This window comes from Apis florea, unplaced genomic scaffold (assembly GCF_048593485.1).
Source record: "Apis florea isolate Af1SG1 unplaced genomic scaffold, ASM4859348v1 contig_1794_pilon, whole genome shotgun sequence".
Taxonomy (NCBI): Eukaryota; Metazoa; Arthropoda; class Insecta; order Hymenoptera; family Apidae; genus Apis; species Apis florea.
The window spans coordinates 744,864-766,216 of NW_028256482.1; the positions used below are offsets into that span (position 1 = coordinate 744,864).

Sequence of the window (21,353 nt, forward strand, 5' to 3'; positions counted from 1 at the left end):
CAAAATTTAATATTGTAATATCAAATTTCAATTAATTAAAATTAAAAAAAAAATTGTCAAAATAATAATAGTATTGTTTTTTTGAATTATGAAATAAATTTAGAAATTAATAAAAATTAATTAGAAAGTTGCTACATGCAAATTTTATTTATATCCAATTAGAGACAGAATTAAATAATCAAATGATGAAAATAGTTGATGATTATAAAATTAATAATTAAAATTAATATTTAAGACTACAAAATAAATTAACTTTGTAAACAAAATTTTAAAAAATTAGTTAATTATAGATGAAAAATAATTAAACATTATAAATAATTTAAAATTAATAGTTAATGTTACTTTTTGCCACAATTACTGTCTAATATATATTTTTATTCTTTATTAAGTTTTCCATAATCTTTGTCAAAATTTTCAAATATTCATCTTAAATTATTAAAAAAATTCATTTTTATTAAAAAGATTTATTTTTTTGTTAATTCATTCTTTTTCAAGAAAAAAATCTCAATTTTAATTACTACAAAATTTAATCAATGAATTATTTCTTTAATTGTTTCTTATTTTCTCAAATATTTTGCATTTTCCTTAATTGTCACGTCTTAAATTTGATTCCATCAAAAATCCTTTAATCTCTCTAATTTGTCAAAAATTTTTTCCTTGATTGTATATTAAAAATTTTTTAAGAAGTTCCAAAAAGTGTTTTTAATAAAAAATTACATTTGAGAAAATGAATCAATCATCTGTAACATATTTACAATAGTATTATCAAAGTGTATGAAAAGAATTTTAAATCAATGAGATTATTTAACATATTCACAATTCATAAAAATTGAAAATAAAATACAATAACATTTAAGATATTTGAAAATTTTAATTGTCCATATTTATAAGAATTTACTTATAATTTTTACATACATAATACAATTTAATACAATTTATAACTAAATTTTCCAGAAATCATGTATTAATATACAATTTTTTTTTTTTATTCGAATGTTCTAAATTTTTGATATATATTATATCAATGATAATTTTTTAAATTTTTTATCGTTTCTTGAAATATCTAATTATTTTAAAGTTCTAATTCATAGTGTATATAAATTTTATTATTAATACATTGTTTTATAAAAATTGTAAATGAAATTTAAATTGTATATATTAATATACAATTAATATAATATATTTTAATATATAATAATTATAATATAATTATTAATATAATTTAAATTGTAGATATATATTATAACATAATAAATATATAAATATATGTAATAATAAACTAAATAATAATAAGAATAAAAATAATTATTTAAAGAGTTCATAAATGACAGTATATTCATTTCCATTTAAAATTTAAATGATTTTATAAAATTATAGAATCTCTTTTTTGTTATTAGAATATACTCTGTTTTTTTTTTTGTTTTTAATCTGATAAATTATATGAGATCCACTAGATTTCTGCCAGCAATCTGCTCTCTGCTGTTTGTAATATGATTTTGTTAATAGATTTTATCTCGAAAACTTAAATCTAATAAAAAAATAGATGAATTTTATCAATATTTATTTCCAATTTATATATATATATATATATATATATATATATATATAATAATTTATTATTATTTTATATATAATAATTTATAAGATAATTTTAATTCATTTTTTTTGCAATTTCCATTTTTTTTTGAAAATATAAAAATAAAAATATAATTATTTAGTTTTAAAATATTAAAATAATATATATATATATATATATATATATTATTTTGAGTAAAATATTCCCTTAAGCAAAATGTTAATTGTAATTATTAATTCATAAAATTTTAATTAAGAAAAACAAAATGTAACATATAAAAATAGTATAGTATATTATATTATTACATTTATATATTGTATAATATATAAAATTTAAAAAAAAATGTGAAATAAGAATTTGAAATAATTGATTTTAATCTTTATCATATAAAAAAAGAAATAATTAATATTAGAGATAAATATTAAGAAATTAATTATTAATTAATATAAATTTACGTTATATTTTTCATATTATATGCGAATATGTATATATACTGATTAATAGAATCATTTTATTATATTCTTGTATATTTTATTTATTGTAACATATATAATTAGAAATAAATATTTCATAAAATCGCGGGAAAAGTTAACTTCTAGTAACTTCTAGTAACTTAGTAACTGAGCATGAATCCTGACATTGTTGTGGAATTTATTTTCACTATAATTTGTATTTCAATAGGCCATAATATGATTTTAAAAATCAATATTATATTATTGATTATATTGAATATTTATTTATAATCTATAAATTTTTGTTTAATTATATTGATATAAATATGGATTTTAAAAATAATATTATAACAAAAAATATATTTTAAATTATTCTATTATAATCGAGTTATGAAATCTAGGGTTTTAAAAAGTTTCAGTTTGAATAAATGTATCTAGACATGAAAATTTTTTAAGTGACGAAGTGTAATATGTTTATGATGTTTTATAAAATAATATAAAATTAATGTAATTATTGAATCTCTAAATATTGATATTATAATATATTATACTATTATATTAAAGTTTTTAAACAATTCTAATCAATATTTAATTTTTACAGTTATATTCAAATTCATTGAAGAAGAGATAATTAGATAATCAAATATAATGATTATATTTATTAATCAAAGTTAATGTAAAATATAATATAAATCTTCATTTAAAAGAATATATATTAATAAAGAAAATAGTTTTAAATGGATGGCCATGATTATTGATGTACTATCGTATTATGGCTAGGGACTAGGGACAACAAGAAAATGGTCGGCAGCGTATGTTGATCAGTTATATTGAAGTTGTTGTAAATCTTTATTAATCTTTTCATTTTAAATAGATCTTATGACTAAAGTTAAATTTTCTTCTATGATAAAATAAATTTTGAAACGGTATGTGTGTATATAAGTTTTTGTGTATAATAATGATTTTGTAATTGCATAGAATATTCTTATTTGTTCAAAGAAATGAGTTGTCAAATTTTTTACATGAAAATATCTGGTTTTTTAAAATATTAGTATTAAGAAACATATAAGATATGTTTTGTTTTATTGACATTCGAATATTTTAAGAAAGACAAAATATATAAAAAAAAAAAAAACGTTCAGTTACTTTATATAAAGGAAGATATAATATATAATTGTTGTGTTTTGTCAGTGAAATAGTGTAAGAGATTTCAAAGTCAAATTTAGTTTTTTAAATGGAATATATACAAAATAATAATGTGATTGGTAAATCTACTAATATGACAAAATTTTGGATTTATAATTTTAATACTTTTTATTATGAAATAAAGAATATATATGTATATATAATATATATAACAATATCGCATTCTTGATTTTTTGAAAACTTGCATAAAATTGAAATTTTATATGAAATTTGTAAATTGTTTATGTATCAAGAAATTTTTAGGTGATAATTAATAATAAATACATTTTCAGTAAATAATAATTAATTAACATAAATAATGAATTAAAGCAATTTTCAGATTAAAAATGAATAATTGCTTTCCTAATAATTTTACACATTCCTAATAATTTATCACTGAATAAAATGATTTAGTTAGCATGTAAAATTTGTTTTAATACATATTGTTATATTATATACAAAACAGAACATAGTTTAATTTTAATTCAAATGTAATTCCAATTATAAACTGATTTGACCTTGAAATTTCTCATTCCTTCAATAAAAAAAAATATATTCATATAACGTCAAGTTTTTCTTCATAATGAATAATTATTTTTTATATGAACATTTTTTTTTTTTATTTTTATTCTTTTTTAAGATACCTGATTATGTCCAAATAAAATAGATATCCTATATATTATCCTATATATTATTGATTACTATTATTTTATAATGAAGGTTTTTTTTATACATTTTTGTTTATAAATAAACAATTATATATATAAATCTTATACTTTATATTATATTATATATAATGTTATTTAAAATAAATTATTTAAAATATATGTTCTAATTAGTAAATTTAAATATCTATTTAAAAAAAATTAATTTCATGAAATATATTTATAAAAATAATTTATATATATTATATGTAATATTATTATTATTATTTTATCATATTTATCATATAATTATAATATTAATATAATTTTAAAATTAGTATAAATTTAAAAAAAAGTAATAGAATATTTTACTAGTATTTTATTTTAATTTTTTATTTAATTTTTTAATATTTAACAATTCTTAAATTACTTTGTATATTTTTAATATTATTGAATTTAAATTAAAATATTAATGTATAATTAAAATATTAATGTATAAATAATTTTTTTATCACTAGAAATATTGCTTTAATTATTTTATTGGATGAATATATTTATAATATTTACTAGATTTTCAACTTTTAATTAATTAAAATGATTTTAAATTGAAGAAAAGAATAAATAGAAGATCAAACTTAATTAAAACTTTATTTAAAATAAGTTTTTATATAATTTGATAAAATTTATTATAATCTGATAACTTATATTATTTCTAACTTATAACAAAAATAGTAATTATATAGTAATATATAAATAATAATTTGCAATTTATATTTTAAAAATTATATGATTAAAAAATAAGTATTACCAATTTATAATTCTTTATGTATTTTAGGTAAACTATATATACTATCAAATTCGAAAACTTCAGTATGGCAAGTCCATCGCCACAATCATCTCCTATGCCTCCACCGCAAACACCAAGTCCTATGGGTCCTCCTCAGCAAGCACCATCACCATCTAATCCACAAGGTAGTCCTATGGGTCCACCACAACATCATCCTCATAGTCCAACACAAGGATATCAAACTGGTCCACAAATGCCACCTGGTGGTATACCTATGTCTGGTCCACCTCAACAACCTCCACCACAACAACAGAACTATCCACCGCATCCACAACAAATGCAATCTTCTATAAGTCCACAGGTAAAAATTCAATTAATATTATAAATTTTTAATTTTTATAAATAAGTAAAAAAAAATTCTTTTATAAATAGAATAATTGAGATATATGAATGTTAGTAATTTATTTGTGTATTTATCTTTAAAAAATGAATAATTTGAAACATTAGTTCATTTATTAATTTGAACACAAGTTAATATAACCAATAAATTATATTTTCTGTATTCAAATAGAATATCCTGAATTTTTGTTGACTATTTCAAATATAGGACTACACACAGTTTATGGTATCTAATTCTTAAGGGTTACATAAAATTATTATAAATTTTAGTATTTTTTATTTTTATTTTTAAAAAATTTGTAAGCATTTATCTAAGTTCATGATGATATGTGATCATAATAGACAGTTACATATTCATTATATATTATATGATATAATATATATACTACAACATTTATTGTTATAATTTTCAAAGAGATAAATATTGGTGAAAAATTTTTATCCATTTTAATAAATAATATTAATATATGTTTCTTATGCAAAATTATTTCTAAAATATTTTTTGAAAAAAACATATATTCTCATAATTATTATATATTATAATTAAAAATCTATTCTTTAATATATTTTTAATTTTATATAATAAATTTTTATATAATAAATTTTTGCTAATAAAAATATATAATGTAAAATTGAATAATTTCAGAAAACAATGTAATTTTGCAATCCATGCATTTTTTTCTGTTTTGAAAGCTCTCAAAAAAATTCTGAATTTTGAATATTTAAAAATATGTATTTTAATTCCATTGACTTTGAATGGATTTAAAAATTAGATTTTTTCGCGTTTTGATAATTTAATTATTATACAAAATATTATATAATTATGTATTAACAAAAATAAATAAATATGTATCTTAATCTATTTCTTCTTGCTTTGTTTGCAAACTTCAATTGTTTATAATTTAATAAATATTTCAACAATCAATATTTTTATGCCAACTTTTATATTTATACTTTTAAAAATACTTCTAAATTTATATTATGATTTTATTGATAAATGAATAAAATTAATTAGTTATTTTTTTATTTTATAATTTTTTTTATTTATTTTATAATTAAAATAAGTCTTATTTATTACATGTAATTTTATTTAAATAAATATTTATACTATAGAATATAATAAATATAACTATTCCTACATTATTTGTAATTTTATCAATTTATATCGAATCATAATTATAAATTAATATTTTCTATTTGAGTGACATTAATATATATTTAACATAAATATTTATCTAATTTAAATTAATATGATAATATATACTTATAAATATTAAATATGTACTTTTTCAAATTTCATTTTCTAGTTTTTTCTTTTATTAAAGAGAGAAATAAAAATCAAATATTTAATCAATATTGAAAAAAATAAAGTGCTGAATTATTGATATAGGAAATAAAACATTAAGATAATTTAAAATTATATAAAATAAAATAAAATTTTTTTCTATTCAATAAAATTTTCATGTTATAAATATTACATTAAGGAAGAAATATATTTTCTTACTTCTAAATATAAAATATATGTATAAATATAAAAATAAATAATATATAAATATAAATATATTTATATTTTATATAGATATAAATATATTTTCTAATATTTAATATTTATGTTAGAAAGATTTTTCTTAAATTTTAACAATAAACATATATATTTATTTTCACTATTCATGAATAACTATATTATCTATTTTCCTGTATTATAAAGAATTATATCTTTAAAAAAAAATAATTTCATGATAAATAAAAGAAATATGTTTGTAATATTACAGAATCAAAGTGGTCCTGGTGGATCAGTCAACCAAAATTCTAGTTCTCAATTAGTTCCTGGAGGACCTATAGTACCAGGTCAAATGGGACCAAATGGACCTCAAGGAGCATCACATATGATGCAATCTGGTCCAAATCAAATGAATACAAATGGACCAGGGCAAATGAGTTCCGGTGGACCTGGACAAATAGGTCCAGGTGGTCCAGGACAGATTGGACCAACTCATATGGGACAAACAAGTGGAGGACCACCAGGAGGTCCTCATATGAGTCAGTCTCCTACTCAAATGGGCCCTGGAAATGGGCCAATGCCAGGTCCACAAATGGGTTCTGGAGGACCTCCGAATTCGCAAATGGTACCTGGAGGTCCTGGACATATGAGTGGTCCACCAGGATCAGGCCATATTAATGCTACTGGGCCACCAGGACCAGGTCATATGACTTCAGGTGGTCCACCTGGACCCGGACATATGACTGCTAATGGACCACCAGGATCAGGACATGTTAATCAAACTGGTCCTCCAGGATCTGGACATATGAATACTACAGGACCACCAGGTTCGACTCATATGAATGCCGGTGGACCTCCTGGAAATCATCTAAATACTGGACCGCCTATTCCAAGACATATGAATGCAGATGGTCCACCAGGACCTGGACATATGACTGCTAGTGGAAATCATTTAGGTCCAGGACCGGGTCAAATGCCGCCAGGTGGTCCTGGTACACATAACTTAGGACCGAATCAAATGGGTCCTGGTGGACCAAATCAAATGGTCCCTAATAGTCAAGCTCCAATGGGTCCCAATCTCATGGGATCTGTTGGTCCAGGAGGACAAATGGGACATAATGGGCCTTCACCAATGGGTCCAAATGGTCCTGGACAAATGAATATGGGAACTCCTTCATCACAAATGGGAATGGGAGGACTTGGAAGTCAATTGGGACCAGGCGGACCACCTGGTAGTCAAATGGGCCCAGGAAGTGGAGGACCGAATAGTCTTGGACAAATGATGCCAGGAAGTGGTCCTGGATCACAAATACCACCAGGTAATGGGCCTGGAGGACCTATGGGTTCTGGTGGTGGACCTGGAGGACCTATGAATTCGGGTGGTGGACCTGGAGGGCCTATGGGTTCCAGTGGTGGACCTGGAGGACCTATTGGTCCTGGTAGTGGACCTGGTGGACAAATTGGATCAAGTAGTGGAGGACAAATAACTCCAGGAAATAATACTGGAGGGCAAATAGGACCTGGAAGTGGCGGAAATCAAATGGGACCTGGAAATCCTTCTGGAAATCCAATGACATCAGGAAGTGGAGCTAGTGGTCAAATTGGTCCAGGAAATGGGCCAGGTGGACAAATGGGCCCAGGTAATGGTTCAAGTAATCAAATGGGATCTGGCGGTCCAGGCGCACAAATGGGCCCAAGTGGTCAAATAGGATCTGGTAATTCTGGAGCACAGATGGTTTCTGGTGGTCCAGGAAGTCAAATACCACCAGGTGGCACTACAAATCAAATGGGATCTGGTGGTAATCAAATGGGACCAGGTGGTCCAAGCAATCAGCTTAGTCATGGTGGTACAACCAATCAAATGGGATTAAGTGGACCAGCTGGACAATCACCTTCTGGTCAAATGGGACCTAGTTCACAAAATCAACAAATTATACCTGGAGGTTCAGCGCCAATTGTACCTAATGCACCTGTAAATCAAATGAGTCAGACTGGACCTGGTCAGATTGGTCCTAGTGGACCTGGAGGTCCACCTGGTGCTGGACAAGAAAACTTAAATGCTTTACAAAAAGCTATTGATTCAATGGAAGAAAAAGGACTTCAAGAAGACCCGCGTTATTCACAATTACTTGCGTTAAGAGCGCGTCAAGGCAATATGGGAGAAAAACAAACTTTGAGTTCACAACAATTACAACAATTACGGTATATAAATTATTTATATATAAATTAATTATATTTATAACTAATTTAACTTAATTTTTATTAATTGTGTAAAAATATATATATGTCCAATATTTTATAAGTTATTAATTACAGAGTTCAGATAATGGCATATCGATTATTAGCAAGAAATCAACCCTTATCGCAACAACTTGCACTTGCAGTACAAGGTAAATTAGACAAAATATATTATTAATTTTATATTTTAAGTGATTATTTTATTTTTTATTTTTTATTTTGTTTGCTTTATATGTGTATAATATATGTATAGAATGTTCCAAAAAGAAACTAATTTTTAAAAAATTTTTTTTAAACAAATCTTTTTATATATTTTTTTATATATTTTTATATATTTTATATATTTTTTATATATATTTGATAAATTGATTTTGTGTTGGAAATGTTACATAATGTATTATATAAAATAATATCCATGTTTTGGTAATATTTTTATATATAAACTTTCTTTAATCACTTTTTTGGTAAAAAAATTCAATTGTTTATATTAAATTAAACTAAAGGTCTTATAATAAATCTAACTATAATTTATATTTTAGATATGCATTTTTTATTTTTTTATTGGATTAATGAACATTATATTTGTCATTTAAAATATATAATAATTATATATAGCATATTGTTATTTGTGTACATACATGTAACATACATTGAATTCTTATTTATATGACAAATTTAATATTAAATTACAATTTAAATAAATCATTTTCTACAATTTATTTATGAATAATGACTAATTTATGTTGACATAACTGATGATTTTTGTTTGCTATTGTTATTATATATTTAAAATTTTAATTTTCAAAAATTATGTTTAACATATTATAAAAATAGTAGAATATTATGAAAATATGCAACTATATAAATATGTACTATAATGCAATTTATATAAGCTTAATATTAATATATATAAATAGGTGGAGCTCCTCCTCCTTCACCTATGGGACAACGAACTCCTATAGATCCATCTCAAGGACCCACTCCTGCTACAGGTCCACAAATCTCAGGACCAAACGTAATTGGTTCTACAGTTCCTCCAAGACCAAGCTGCCAGACACCACAACAACAACAACAACCTCCTCAACCAGGTGCTAAAACTAACAGGGTGACAAGTGTCACAAAACCAGCTGGTTTAGATCCATTGTTAATTTTACAAGAACGTGAAAACAGGTATTTATTAAATTTATTAAAAACTATTTATTAAATTTAATAAAAAATTGATTTAAATTATATTATCAGATAGAAGAGAGTTATATTTATTACATTACATTATATTAGTAATATTACTATATTTTTAATATTTTTAATTGTAATATTTAATACTTTTTTAAAAATTTTTATAAAATAAAAAATAAACAAAAATATGCATTTATAATAAATTAAGTAATTAATTAAATATAAATATAAATTAAATTGAATTATATAATATAATTATAATATATAATATATAATATAATATAAATTGAAATAATATAATTAAATTAAATATAAATAATAGTTATAAAAATAAATTTAAATTAAATAATAAAATTAAATATAATAATATAAATATTATTATTATATATAAAAAAGTACTATAATAGTTTAATTGCATTTTATTTGAAACATTTGTCAAATTCTTTATAAATATATATATATTTAAATAAATATATAAAATTTTAAAAATTAAAAATTTATTTTTTCAAGAAATGATAATTTAAAAATAATATAATTCTAAATTTTCATTTAAAATTCTAATTATTTTCATTTTTATGAAAAATTCAATACAACTTAAAATATTACATAAAATTATAATATAAATTTTAAATTATAAATTTTTTTAATTTTGTTATTTATTTTACATTATAATATAAAATTATGAAAACATCTCCAAAATATATCTCACAAAGAACTTTGTAACTATACTATGGTTAATTTTTTTTAAATGAAAATTTCATTTTTGTTATGATAGTTTGTTATAATGATTCTTAATGATGAATTAACAAGAAAGATAATTTTTTTTTTATATATATTTTTTATATATTTTTTTTTTTCAATTTAATTTTTTATTTTTGAAAAAATATTTGATTTGGAAATTAATTCTTATAATAAGAATTATAATAAGACACTTACTATAACATCTTTGATTTGAAAATATTTCATTAATAAATTGAAAACTTTTATGCAATTAAAAGTTCAAATATTTAATATGTAATAAAAATATATGGCATTATTTAAAATGCCAAGTTATAAAATATTTTTGGAAAAAGTAATTAATTTTATTATATATATTTATTATAAAATTTTAATTATAACATTATATAAAATTTTCCGATAAATTACTATATTACTTTTAAGAAATTATTATTACTATTTGTGAGAAAGATTAAAAAATTTTATTTTGTATCGCAATATCTAATGAAATATATTGTTTCATTATATTAAGATTTATTCTTTTTTTTCTATGAATGAATTATTTACAAAATTTTTTTGATTTTCAATATTATTAAAATTTTAATGAGAAGTTTTATTTGAAATATAATTAAATTTATTTATATTTATCTATTAATAGGAGAATGAAAATTTATTACATTCACTTATATATAATTATTTATTTATTTATATGAAATTTATATAAATGAATAAATATATAAAATATTCATAATATGAAAAATATATATTTTGTATAATAATGTAAATAATATCTGCAGTTTATATATTAATATTTAAATTAAGTAAAGAGTTTTGATATTAAAAGCTTGACTGATTAGGATTAAAAGGTGAATATGTCTAAGTCAATATTTTAAGAACAGAAAGTTAAATTAAAAAATTGATAAGAATGAAAGGTATTTGATTTTTATCAAAATTCATCATAAAAAAATAAGATTTCCTATTTAAAAAACTAAATTGATCATTATAAACTTATGTCAGTTAAAATCAATTATATATATATATAATATTACTGCTATAATTTTTAACATAAAAATGGAATATTTTTTAACATAAAAAGTGCATAATATAAAATATAATTTTAAAAATATTTCATTGTATCAATTAAAATGAAATATCTTATATATCTTATAAAATCGTATTATATCATTTATTATTTTCTTGAACACATTTATGAAAATTTTTTTTCAAAAATACATTTTCAATAATAATCCCAAAATTTTATTTTGTCAATATTATATTAAAATTATTAACAGAGTGGCCGCACGTATAGCATTACGAATGGAACAATTGAGCAATTTACCAACTAATATGCCAGAAGATCTTCGTATTCAAGCGCAAATTGAATTACGAATGCTTAGAGTATTGAATTTTCAAAGACAGTTACGATCAGAGGTAATTATTACAATATTAATTGTATTATTCTATTATTATAAATATTTTTTTCAATTAGATTATTATTAATTTTAGATTTTAGCATGTACTCGAAAAGATACTACTTTAGAAACTGCAGTAAATGTAAAAGCTTATAAGCGTACGAAAAGGCAAGGTCTTCGAGAAGCTAGAGCTACTGAGAAACTTGAAAAACAACAAAAATTAGAAGCCGAAAGAAAACGTAGACAAAAGCATCAAGTAATTAAATTTGTAATCTTTTATTTTAATCGTTAAATAGAAAAATAATTTATAATTTTTATTATTATTTTAAAAGGAATTTCTTAGTTCAGTACTTCAACATGGTAAAGATTTCAAAGAATTCCACCGAAACAATGTGGCCAAATTGGCTAGACTCAATAAAGCTGTTCTCAATTATCATGCAAATGCTGAAAGAGAACAGAAAAAAGAACAAGAACGAATTGAAAAAGAACGTATGAGGCGTCTTATGGCAGAAGATGAAGAAGGCTACAGGAAACTAATTGATCAAAAGAAAGATAAACGATTAGCATTTCTATTATCACAGACAGACGAATATATTAGTAATCTTACTGAAATGGTTAAGCAACATAAGATTGAGCAAAAAAGGAAACAAGTGGAAGAACAAAAACGTAAAAAAGTATGCATATCTTTTATTATTTTTTTTTTTAATATAATTAATGAAATTAATCAGTTCAATAAATTTTATTTGATTACTTAAATAGAAAAAGAAGAAACTACAAGATGGTGAAGGAGGTGAAGAAGGAAATGCCAATGAAGATATTCGTGTTGGAGTAATTGAAACAGCTACTGGTCGTACATTAACTGGTGAAGAAGCTCCACTAATGAGCCAACTTTCAACATTTTTAGAATCCCATCCAGGATGGGAACCAATTGAATCAGAAAGTGAAGAAGATGAAGATGAAGAAGAAGAAGAAAATGAAGGCGAAGAGAAAAGTGAAAATAAAGAAAAATGTACTGGTGATTCAGAAGAAGAAAAAGTGAAAAAGACAATACACAAAGCGAAAGTAGAAGATGATGAATACAAAACAGAAGAACAAACATATTATAGTATTGCACATACTGTGCATGAAGTAGTAACAGAACAAGCATCTATTATGGTGAATGGAAAATTGAAGGAATATCAAATAAAGGTTTGATATAAATATATATGTTTTGCATTTAAAACTTTTTATAATATGTATTTATAAAATTTATATGAATTATAGGGTCTAGAATGGTTAGTTTCCTTATTCAACAATAATCTCAATGGTATACTTGCGGATGAAATGGGTCTTGGTAAAACTATTCAAACAATAGCCTTGGTAACATATCTTATGGAGAAGAAAAAAGTTAACGGACCATTCCTTATCATTGTACCATTATCGTATGTATTATTATATTCCAAAATAAATAAAAAAAATATATAAGAAATTAATTAAAATTATTTTTTTATATTTATAATCATGATATTTTTTTTTAGAACTTTATCAAATTGGGTATTGGAATTTGAAAAATGGGCTCCCAGTGTTGTAGTAGTGTCATATAAAGGTTCACCAGCTGGTAGAAGAGCTATTCAATCTCAAATGAGAGCAACTAAATTTAATGTTTTGCTTACTACATATGAATATGTTATTAAAGACAAGGGTGTCTTAGCAAAATTACAATGGAAATACATGATTATTGATGAAGGACATAGAATGAAAAATCATCATTGTAAGCTAACTCAAGTGTTAAATACTCACTATCTGGCTCCTCATCGACTCCTACTAACAGGAACACCATTACAAAATAAATTGCCCGAATTATGGGCATTATTAAATTTTTTACTTCCCTCAATTTTCAAATCTTGCAGTACTTTTGAGCAATGGTTCAATGCTCCATTCGCAACTACTGGTGAAAAAGTTGAATTAAATGAAGAAGAAACTATTCTTATAATTCGTCGATTACATAAAGTATTACGTCCTTTCTTATTAAGACGTTTAAAAAAAGAAGTTGAATCACAATTACCAGATAAAGTAGAATATATTATTAAATGTGATATGTCTGGACTTCAAAAAGTTCTTTATAAACACATGCAAAGTAAAGGTGTATTGTTAACTGATGGTTCAGAAAAAGGAAAACAGGGTAAAGGAGGCGCTAAAGCTTTAATGAATACTATTGTACAATTGCGGAAATTATGTAATCATCCATTTATGTTTCAAGCTATTGAAGAAAAATATTGCGAACATGTAGGTACACAAGGATCTGGTGTTATTACTGGTCCTGATTTGTATCGTGCATCTGGAAAATTTGAATTATTAGATCGTATTCTTCCGAAATTAAAAGCAACAAATCATAGAGTATTATTATTTTGTCAAATGACACAATTAATGACAATTATGGAAGATTATTTAAGTTGGAGAGGATTTATGTATTTGCGGTTAGATGGTACTACAAAAGCTGAAGATAGAGGAGATTTATTAAAGAAATTTAATGATCCTGGTTCTGAATATTTCTTATTCTTGCTATCAACACGTGCTGGTGGTCTTGGATTAAATTTACAAGCTGCAGATACTGTTATTATCTTTGATTCTGATTGGAATCCACATCAGGACTTACAAGCACAAGATAGAGCACATAGAATTGGCCAAAAAAATGAAGTACGTGTACTCAGATTGATGACAGTTAATTCAGTTGAAGAAAGAATATTGGCTGCAGCAAGATATAAATTGAATATGGATGAAAAGGTTATACAAGCAGGAATGTTCGATCAAAAATCTACTGGTTCTGAACGACAACAATTTTTACAAAGTATTTTGCATCAAGATGATGCTGAAGATGAAGAAGAAAATGAAGTACCAGATGATGAAACAGTTAATCAAATGATTGCACGAACAGAAGGAGAATTTGAAATATTCCAAAAATTAGATTTAGAACGAAGAAGGGAAGAAGCCAAGCTAGGTCCAAATAGAAAATCTCGATTATTAGAGGAAGCTGAATTACCCGATTGGTTAGTTAAAGATGATGATGAAGTTGAAAGATGGACTTATGAAGAAGATGAAGATAGATTCCTTGGACGAGGCTCGAGACAACGAAAAGAAGTTGATTATACTGATAGTTTAACTGAAAAAGAATGGCTCAAAGCAATCGATGATGATGGTGCTGAATATGAAGAAGAAGAGGAAGATGATAAAAAGAAAAAGAAAACACGAAAACGAAAGAAAAAAGGCGAAGAAGATGATGAGCCTATGCCAAAAAAACGAAGAGGAACAGGATCTTCGATTGATCCAAAAATGAAACGAGCTATGAAAAAATTACTTATGGTAGTTGTTAATTATACTGATAGCACAGATGGTAGGCTCCTTAGTGAACCATTTATGAAATTACCATCCAGAAGAGAATTACCAGATTATTATGAAATTATTAAAAAGCCATTAACTATCAATAAATTACTTCAAAAAATTGAGGAAGGAAAGGTAAATGTTATTTTTTTTCTTTATATTAGCATATGTTATTATTTATTAGCATATATTATTGTAACTATTGTATTATAACTATTATTATAATGATAAAATTTATTTTATATTTGCTATCATAGTATGCCGACTTTGATGATCTTGAGAAAGACTTTATGCAGCTTTGCAAAAATGCACAAATTTATAATGAAGAAGCTTCTCTCATACATGAAGATTCCATTGTTTTACAATCTGTTTTCACAAATGCACGTCAACGTATCGAAGAAGAAGGAAATAATTCTGATTTAGATGATAAAGGTAAAGTATTATAATTTAATATAATATTATTATACTATTATATACAATAATTATTAATATTAATGATTTCATATATAAATTTTTATAAGATGGTGAAGATGGATCAGATGCAGATTCTAGTGTTAGAATGAAAATTAAATTGAAAGGAAGAAAAGGTGAAGGTAGAGGAGGACGAAGAAAAAGAGTCACTAAAAAATATATATCAGATGATGATGATGATGCTGATGATAATTAAAGATGTTGGATGCATTTTTAGATTATCTAAGATAATAATTAAGATATTATTTAATTTAGTTATTTCAAATTGAATTGCTGAACGTACGTATTATTACATAATTAAACTGTATGAGATTTTAAAAGAATATGACTATGTTTTATATATATATATATATATCTATATAACATATATATATATCATATTATAACTTGATTATTGTAGTCAAGTTATTCTATTCTACAAATAGTCGTTAAAAATTACATCTTGACGACTGTACTCAATTGAACTCTAATATTAAAAAAACATGAATTAAGATATGTACTAGATCATTTTTTATTTGTGAAACAAAGAATGTGCATTTTATAAAATGAACAGTAAGATCTAACATTATTAAATATTAATATATAATTTTCAATAATAATAATCATATTCAAATAATCATATTCAAATTTTATGACAATGTAGTCAATTTTTTGAAGTAACAATAGTAATAAATTTTGAATATATATTTCTCAATAAATATTTCTCAAACATATTTCTCAACTTAATAAATTTTATATTCATAAATAAAATTAATATAAATGTTATCTAATATTTCGAAACATATATGATAGTAAAATTGAAATAATTTCGAACATAACAAATAATGTTGATTTATGAAAAAATTTTTTAATTATTTTATATTCAATATTATTAATTATTGTCTAATATTTTGAGTAATAAATATAAATATATAATAAGTAATATTTTTAAAAATGTTGCTATTAACATTATCTTACAATGTACTTTTATATAGATAGAAACATATTTTATTTTTTGGTATTTAAATTAATACTTCCAATATTTAAATATAAAATTGAATATTATAAGGAAAAATTATAATAGATTAGAATATTTCATTGGTGATTGTCTCTTGAATGATAAAATGCTGATTATATTGATGTTATAGATCATGACAGAATAATTAGTTTGATTTTTCATTAAGCTATGATTATACCTTATATGTATAAATGTAAGTAAATAAATAAAAAATAAAAAAATATGGTATTTATTTTTTATTTATATTGAAAAAAATTATTACAATTGAAGATTTATAATAATAAATTTTCAATAATAAATTTATTTGATAAATTTTCATTTATTGATAAAAAATTTTCATATTAGTTAGTTTCGCATATATAAGTTAAAGTGGAATGAATTAGGCTAAAAAAATAAGTACATTTACTATATCATAAATATTATATATATTATATCTAAAAATAAATTGGAATAATTTAGAATACATTAGAGAAAAATGATAGAGAAAGAAATGATGGTAATTGTAAGATCAGCATAAAATTTTGAATGAAAAATAAAAGAAGAATAGAGAGAGAATGTTAAAGAATTATGAATAGAAAAGAAATTTTTTATTTTATTTTTTTTACAAAATTAATGTTTGTAAAATATTTTGACTTTATTAAGAAATCATATTAGTTTATATTCATAGTTTATTTAATGAGTACAATCAATTTATATCTTCATTTAAGCGCAATCAAATTTGATTGTATAGATATATCATACATATTTTCTCTTATGATTTGTTCTTATGATTAGAATGTACATATAGTGATAGATATATATTTAAATGGTATTATATAAATAGTATTTTAATTTTTAAATTATCTGCATTTGTTTTAGAAAAATTTTTATTTATTTCAATTCATTTATTTAATAAATATTTAAATTAAACAATATTTTTATGATAAACAATAACGTATATTATTATACATTACAGTAATAGTAACATAAATCGAATAGTCTAGCTGAAGTAGTAAAAAATAGCATAATTCTCTGGAGATTTATAAAAAGTTTTTGTTTCAAAAAAGATTTTGACATAGATTTTCAAAGTCAATTTTTTTTTTATTACATCATATATATTTGTTGTGAGAAGCAAGAAGAAGAAGAAACTATAAATGTAAATGAACCATTCTTTTGAAAAATGATTCAAAAATTTCAACTATTTTATCCAATATCTTTATATTTTTGAAAGCGATTGCAATGTCGATAATATGACGAGCTAATTAAATTCGCAAAATATGTAAGAAATTCAGTGAGTCCAAAAGAATCAATATTAATTCGATTTCCATTAACTAAATCAACAATTTATTGATCAGAAATTAATATTATGTCATCCTAATATTAGAAATTAAATCAATTTTCAAAAAATTCATTGCTTTGTATCGATGAATAAAAATAAATAAGGAAAGAAATCAAACATAGTGTTCAATTACGATCATATAACTTGACAGGATCTCTGCTGATGGATTACATAATCAGAATCATTGAGATTTATAATATTGAATTGATTTAAGATTTCTTTGAGAAGTCTACTAGATTTATGTTCTAATTTGTGTAATCTATTGTCAGAAATCTTATTTTTTCGGAATAAAATTTTATTGTGAATTAGCATGATATTTGAAGAGAAGAAGGATCTAAAATTTTAATTTTGGGAATTTATTGATTTCTAAAATATTAATGAAAAACTTTCAAATATTATATATTGAAAACTGTATATATGACATTGATAATATATTAAATTTTGTCTATTCAAATGTGTATTCTGTATTCTTATACAATGTATTATTATGCAATTAAGTATAATTATACAAGTTTTTTGTAATAATTATTGTTAAATTTCGAGTTCATAGAGTAATTGGCGACGTAATGACGCCACTGATTTCAATATTTATGGAATATCCCATATAAAAATTTCAATTTCCATAAAAACTTATAAATATTAATATAAATATTAATAATGTCCTTTTAAATTTTATTATTACTTCTAATCTAATAGTCAATATATAATTTCTATTCGAAGTGTGTCTAAAATAAATAGTGTAATTGTCACATTTGCGTGGCAAATGTTTTTACTTATACATTGGTTTTTTTTCTATTCCTGTTTGTATTTGATCTTTTTAAAAATCACTCATTTACTTATTATTCGCATTATCATAGTTTTGTTAATAGTTTTTCAATTCAAATCTGTTATATGTTATTAATATATATGATGGCATTTGATCAAATATTTTTAATTTCTTGAAAATGAGTAATCAGATTTTTGGTGGATTATAGAATAGCTAGGTGGAATAGCTAGTTATTATCGGTTATTCTATTTTATTCAAAACTCGATAAATATACGAAATATACTATAATGAAAATAGTATATTATTAATATATTAATACTGTTTATATATATAATTTTTAATGTGTAGTATTAAAAGTTTTTTTATTAATATCTGAAAATCAATAAATTTCTGAATTTTTTACCTCTTTTTGCCTTTTTCAAATATAAGTGCCATATGAAACTTCTTTTTCAGTTTTTTCTAATGTTTTTTTTTAAACAAAAGATAATAAATTGTTGATTTTTATAATAAAAACTATCTAAAAATACTTATAAATATTTTAAATTAGAATCTGAAATAAAATTTAATAAATCTTCATTCAAAAATTATTTCGAATCATGTGATTTATTTTATCAGGATTTGTAGGATTTCTGATGGCAAAAACATTTTTATGATTTTTTTTCAAAAACTTTTTATTGCATTTAATTAGCATATATTATTGTATAAAAGTGTGTATATATATATATATATATATATATATATATTACTTATAATTATATTAAATATTTCTATATGTGATAATAATATCTTCCAAAAATGATTGAATTTTTTATGTAAGAGTGCTTTCTTTTTTGATTATTTTACTTATAATTTTTATTGTTTCACTTATAAATAATATTAAATTTTTATTAGGATGTCATTTTCTTTTAATAATCTTCAAATTTTCTGTCTTACCATTATTTTCATTTCGTAATTATCGTATAAATCCTTCGTATTTACTTTTATATATATCTTTATTGATAGCATTTCAGAAACTAATAAAGTTAAAATTTTATATTCAAGCTCTTTTTTTCTTCTTCCATTCTTCAAATTTTCAGTTTATTTGTTTATAGAATGCATATTGCATTTTCAATATAGAAAATATTGTATATTGTTTGAAATAACGTTGAGTGAAGCATGTACATGAAAATTAACATTACTGTTTATAGAGTATTGTTCGTGATATGATATTACGTTAATTTAATGTAAATTGAATAATTATATATATGTAAATTAATTTAATGTAATAACATTCTATTTATTAATGTTAACTAAGATATAATATCATTAGGATAAATAATATATTTATTATCCTACTTTACCGATTGTCCAGGCTATACTATATATAAATATAAAGATTATAAATAATATTTACAAATATTTACATTTTATAATAAAATTAAACTAAAAAATAATTTTCAAAAATATGTGAGAATAAATATATTTAATTGTGTTGAAAAAGCCAAATAGATATCGACAGAATAATTCTACAATTCTTAATAAAAGATAGAATAATATAACTGCTAATCTGAAACTCCTAGTTTACAATGTTACTAAACAAAGTTCGTATGATGACGTAATAATTGTTAGCCAATACTGATAGAGCTGGAATATATTATTCGTATCACGTGATTGGAAATTTTCGCCACAAATGTATTTTGAAAGATATCCTTTAATATTTTTATTATAAAATGAAGTGATTTAGTAAGAGCGAAGTAAATTGAACATAATTTTCGTGGAATCAGCAGCCAATAAGTTAAATATATCAAAAATCTAAAAATTTTAGAAAAATTTATCAATAATCTGCAAAAACGTAAGTGTTATTTATTATTATTATTAATTATATAAAAATTATCTAAATATTGTATTATTTATATTTAATATTATTTTAATATTATAAATAATAATTATTATTTTAATTATTATATTTAATATTTTGCTCCCATTTGTATAATTTTTATGTTGTAATTGTTGATAAATTCATTTAATTAATTATAATTTAATTATTTAATTATTATTCATTTATTTACTTAATTATTAATTTAATTAAAACGTTTAAAAGAAAACAATATTTTTTTTGGACAGAATAGTAAAAATTAATATTTAAATAATATAATTTCAATAAAATGAAATAAATATTAAAAATATACGAATAAAAATAAAGAGATATTAAATTTTAAATCATTTTATTTTAATCTAAAACTTAAAAAAAATACAATTTAAATAAATTATTTAATATTTATATTTATTTGAATACAATATGAATATTTTTTTATTAAATTAATATTAATTCACAGATGGAATGTAAACATTTTTTAAATATATATATATTATATTTT

General features: G+C 21.9%; 2 protein-coding genes across 2 annotated transcripts in view; both read left to right on the forward strand.

Annotated features, from left to right (window-relative positions):
• Nucleotides 1-4,829, forward strand: part of LOC100869715 (uncharacterized) — a 51,881-nt gene extending 47,052 nt beyond the window's left edge. The window contains exon 11 of the mRNA XM_086912917.1: nucleotides 4,693-4,829. Coding sequence (XP_086769043.1) covers nucleotides 4,693-4,696 — 4 coding nt within the window. The 3' untranslated portion in view covers nucleotides 4,697-4,829. The remainder of the gene's footprint in view (nucleotides 1-4,692) is intronic.
• Nucleotides 4,730-17,133, forward strand: brm (ATP-dependent helicase brm). Its single transcript, XM_031917458.2, has 12 exons — nucleotides 4,730-5,005; nucleotides 6,816-8,746; nucleotides 8,861-8,934; nucleotides 9,700-9,952; nucleotides 11,968-12,106; nucleotides 12,182-12,343; nucleotides 12,420-12,761; nucleotides 12,847-13,275; nucleotides 13,351-13,508; nucleotides 13,605-15,579; nucleotides 15,702-15,876; nucleotides 15,966-17,133. The coding sequence occupies exons 1-12, from the start codon at nucleotides 4,730-4,732 to the stop codon at nucleotides 16,109-16,111; spliced, it is 6,060 nt and encodes a 2,019-aa protein (XP_031773318.2). The 3' UTR covers nucleotides 16,112-17,133.
• Nucleotides 17,134-21,353: the final 4,220 nt, after the last annotated feature.

Excerpts from the sequence above, each read along its gene's own strand:
- brm (XM_031917458.2), top strand. The coding sequence starts at position 4,730 with ATGGCAAGTCCATCGCCACAATCATCTCCTATGCCTCCACCGCAAACA. Across the intron at positions 5,006-6,815 it reads AATCTTCTATAAGTCCACAG|AATCAAAGTGGTCCTGGTGG; the intron begins GTAAAAATTCAA and ends GTAATATTACAG. Across the intron at positions 12,107-12,181 it reads AAAGACAGTTACGATCAGAG|ATTTTAGCATGTACTCGAAA; the intron begins GTAATTATTACA and ends TATTAATTTTAG.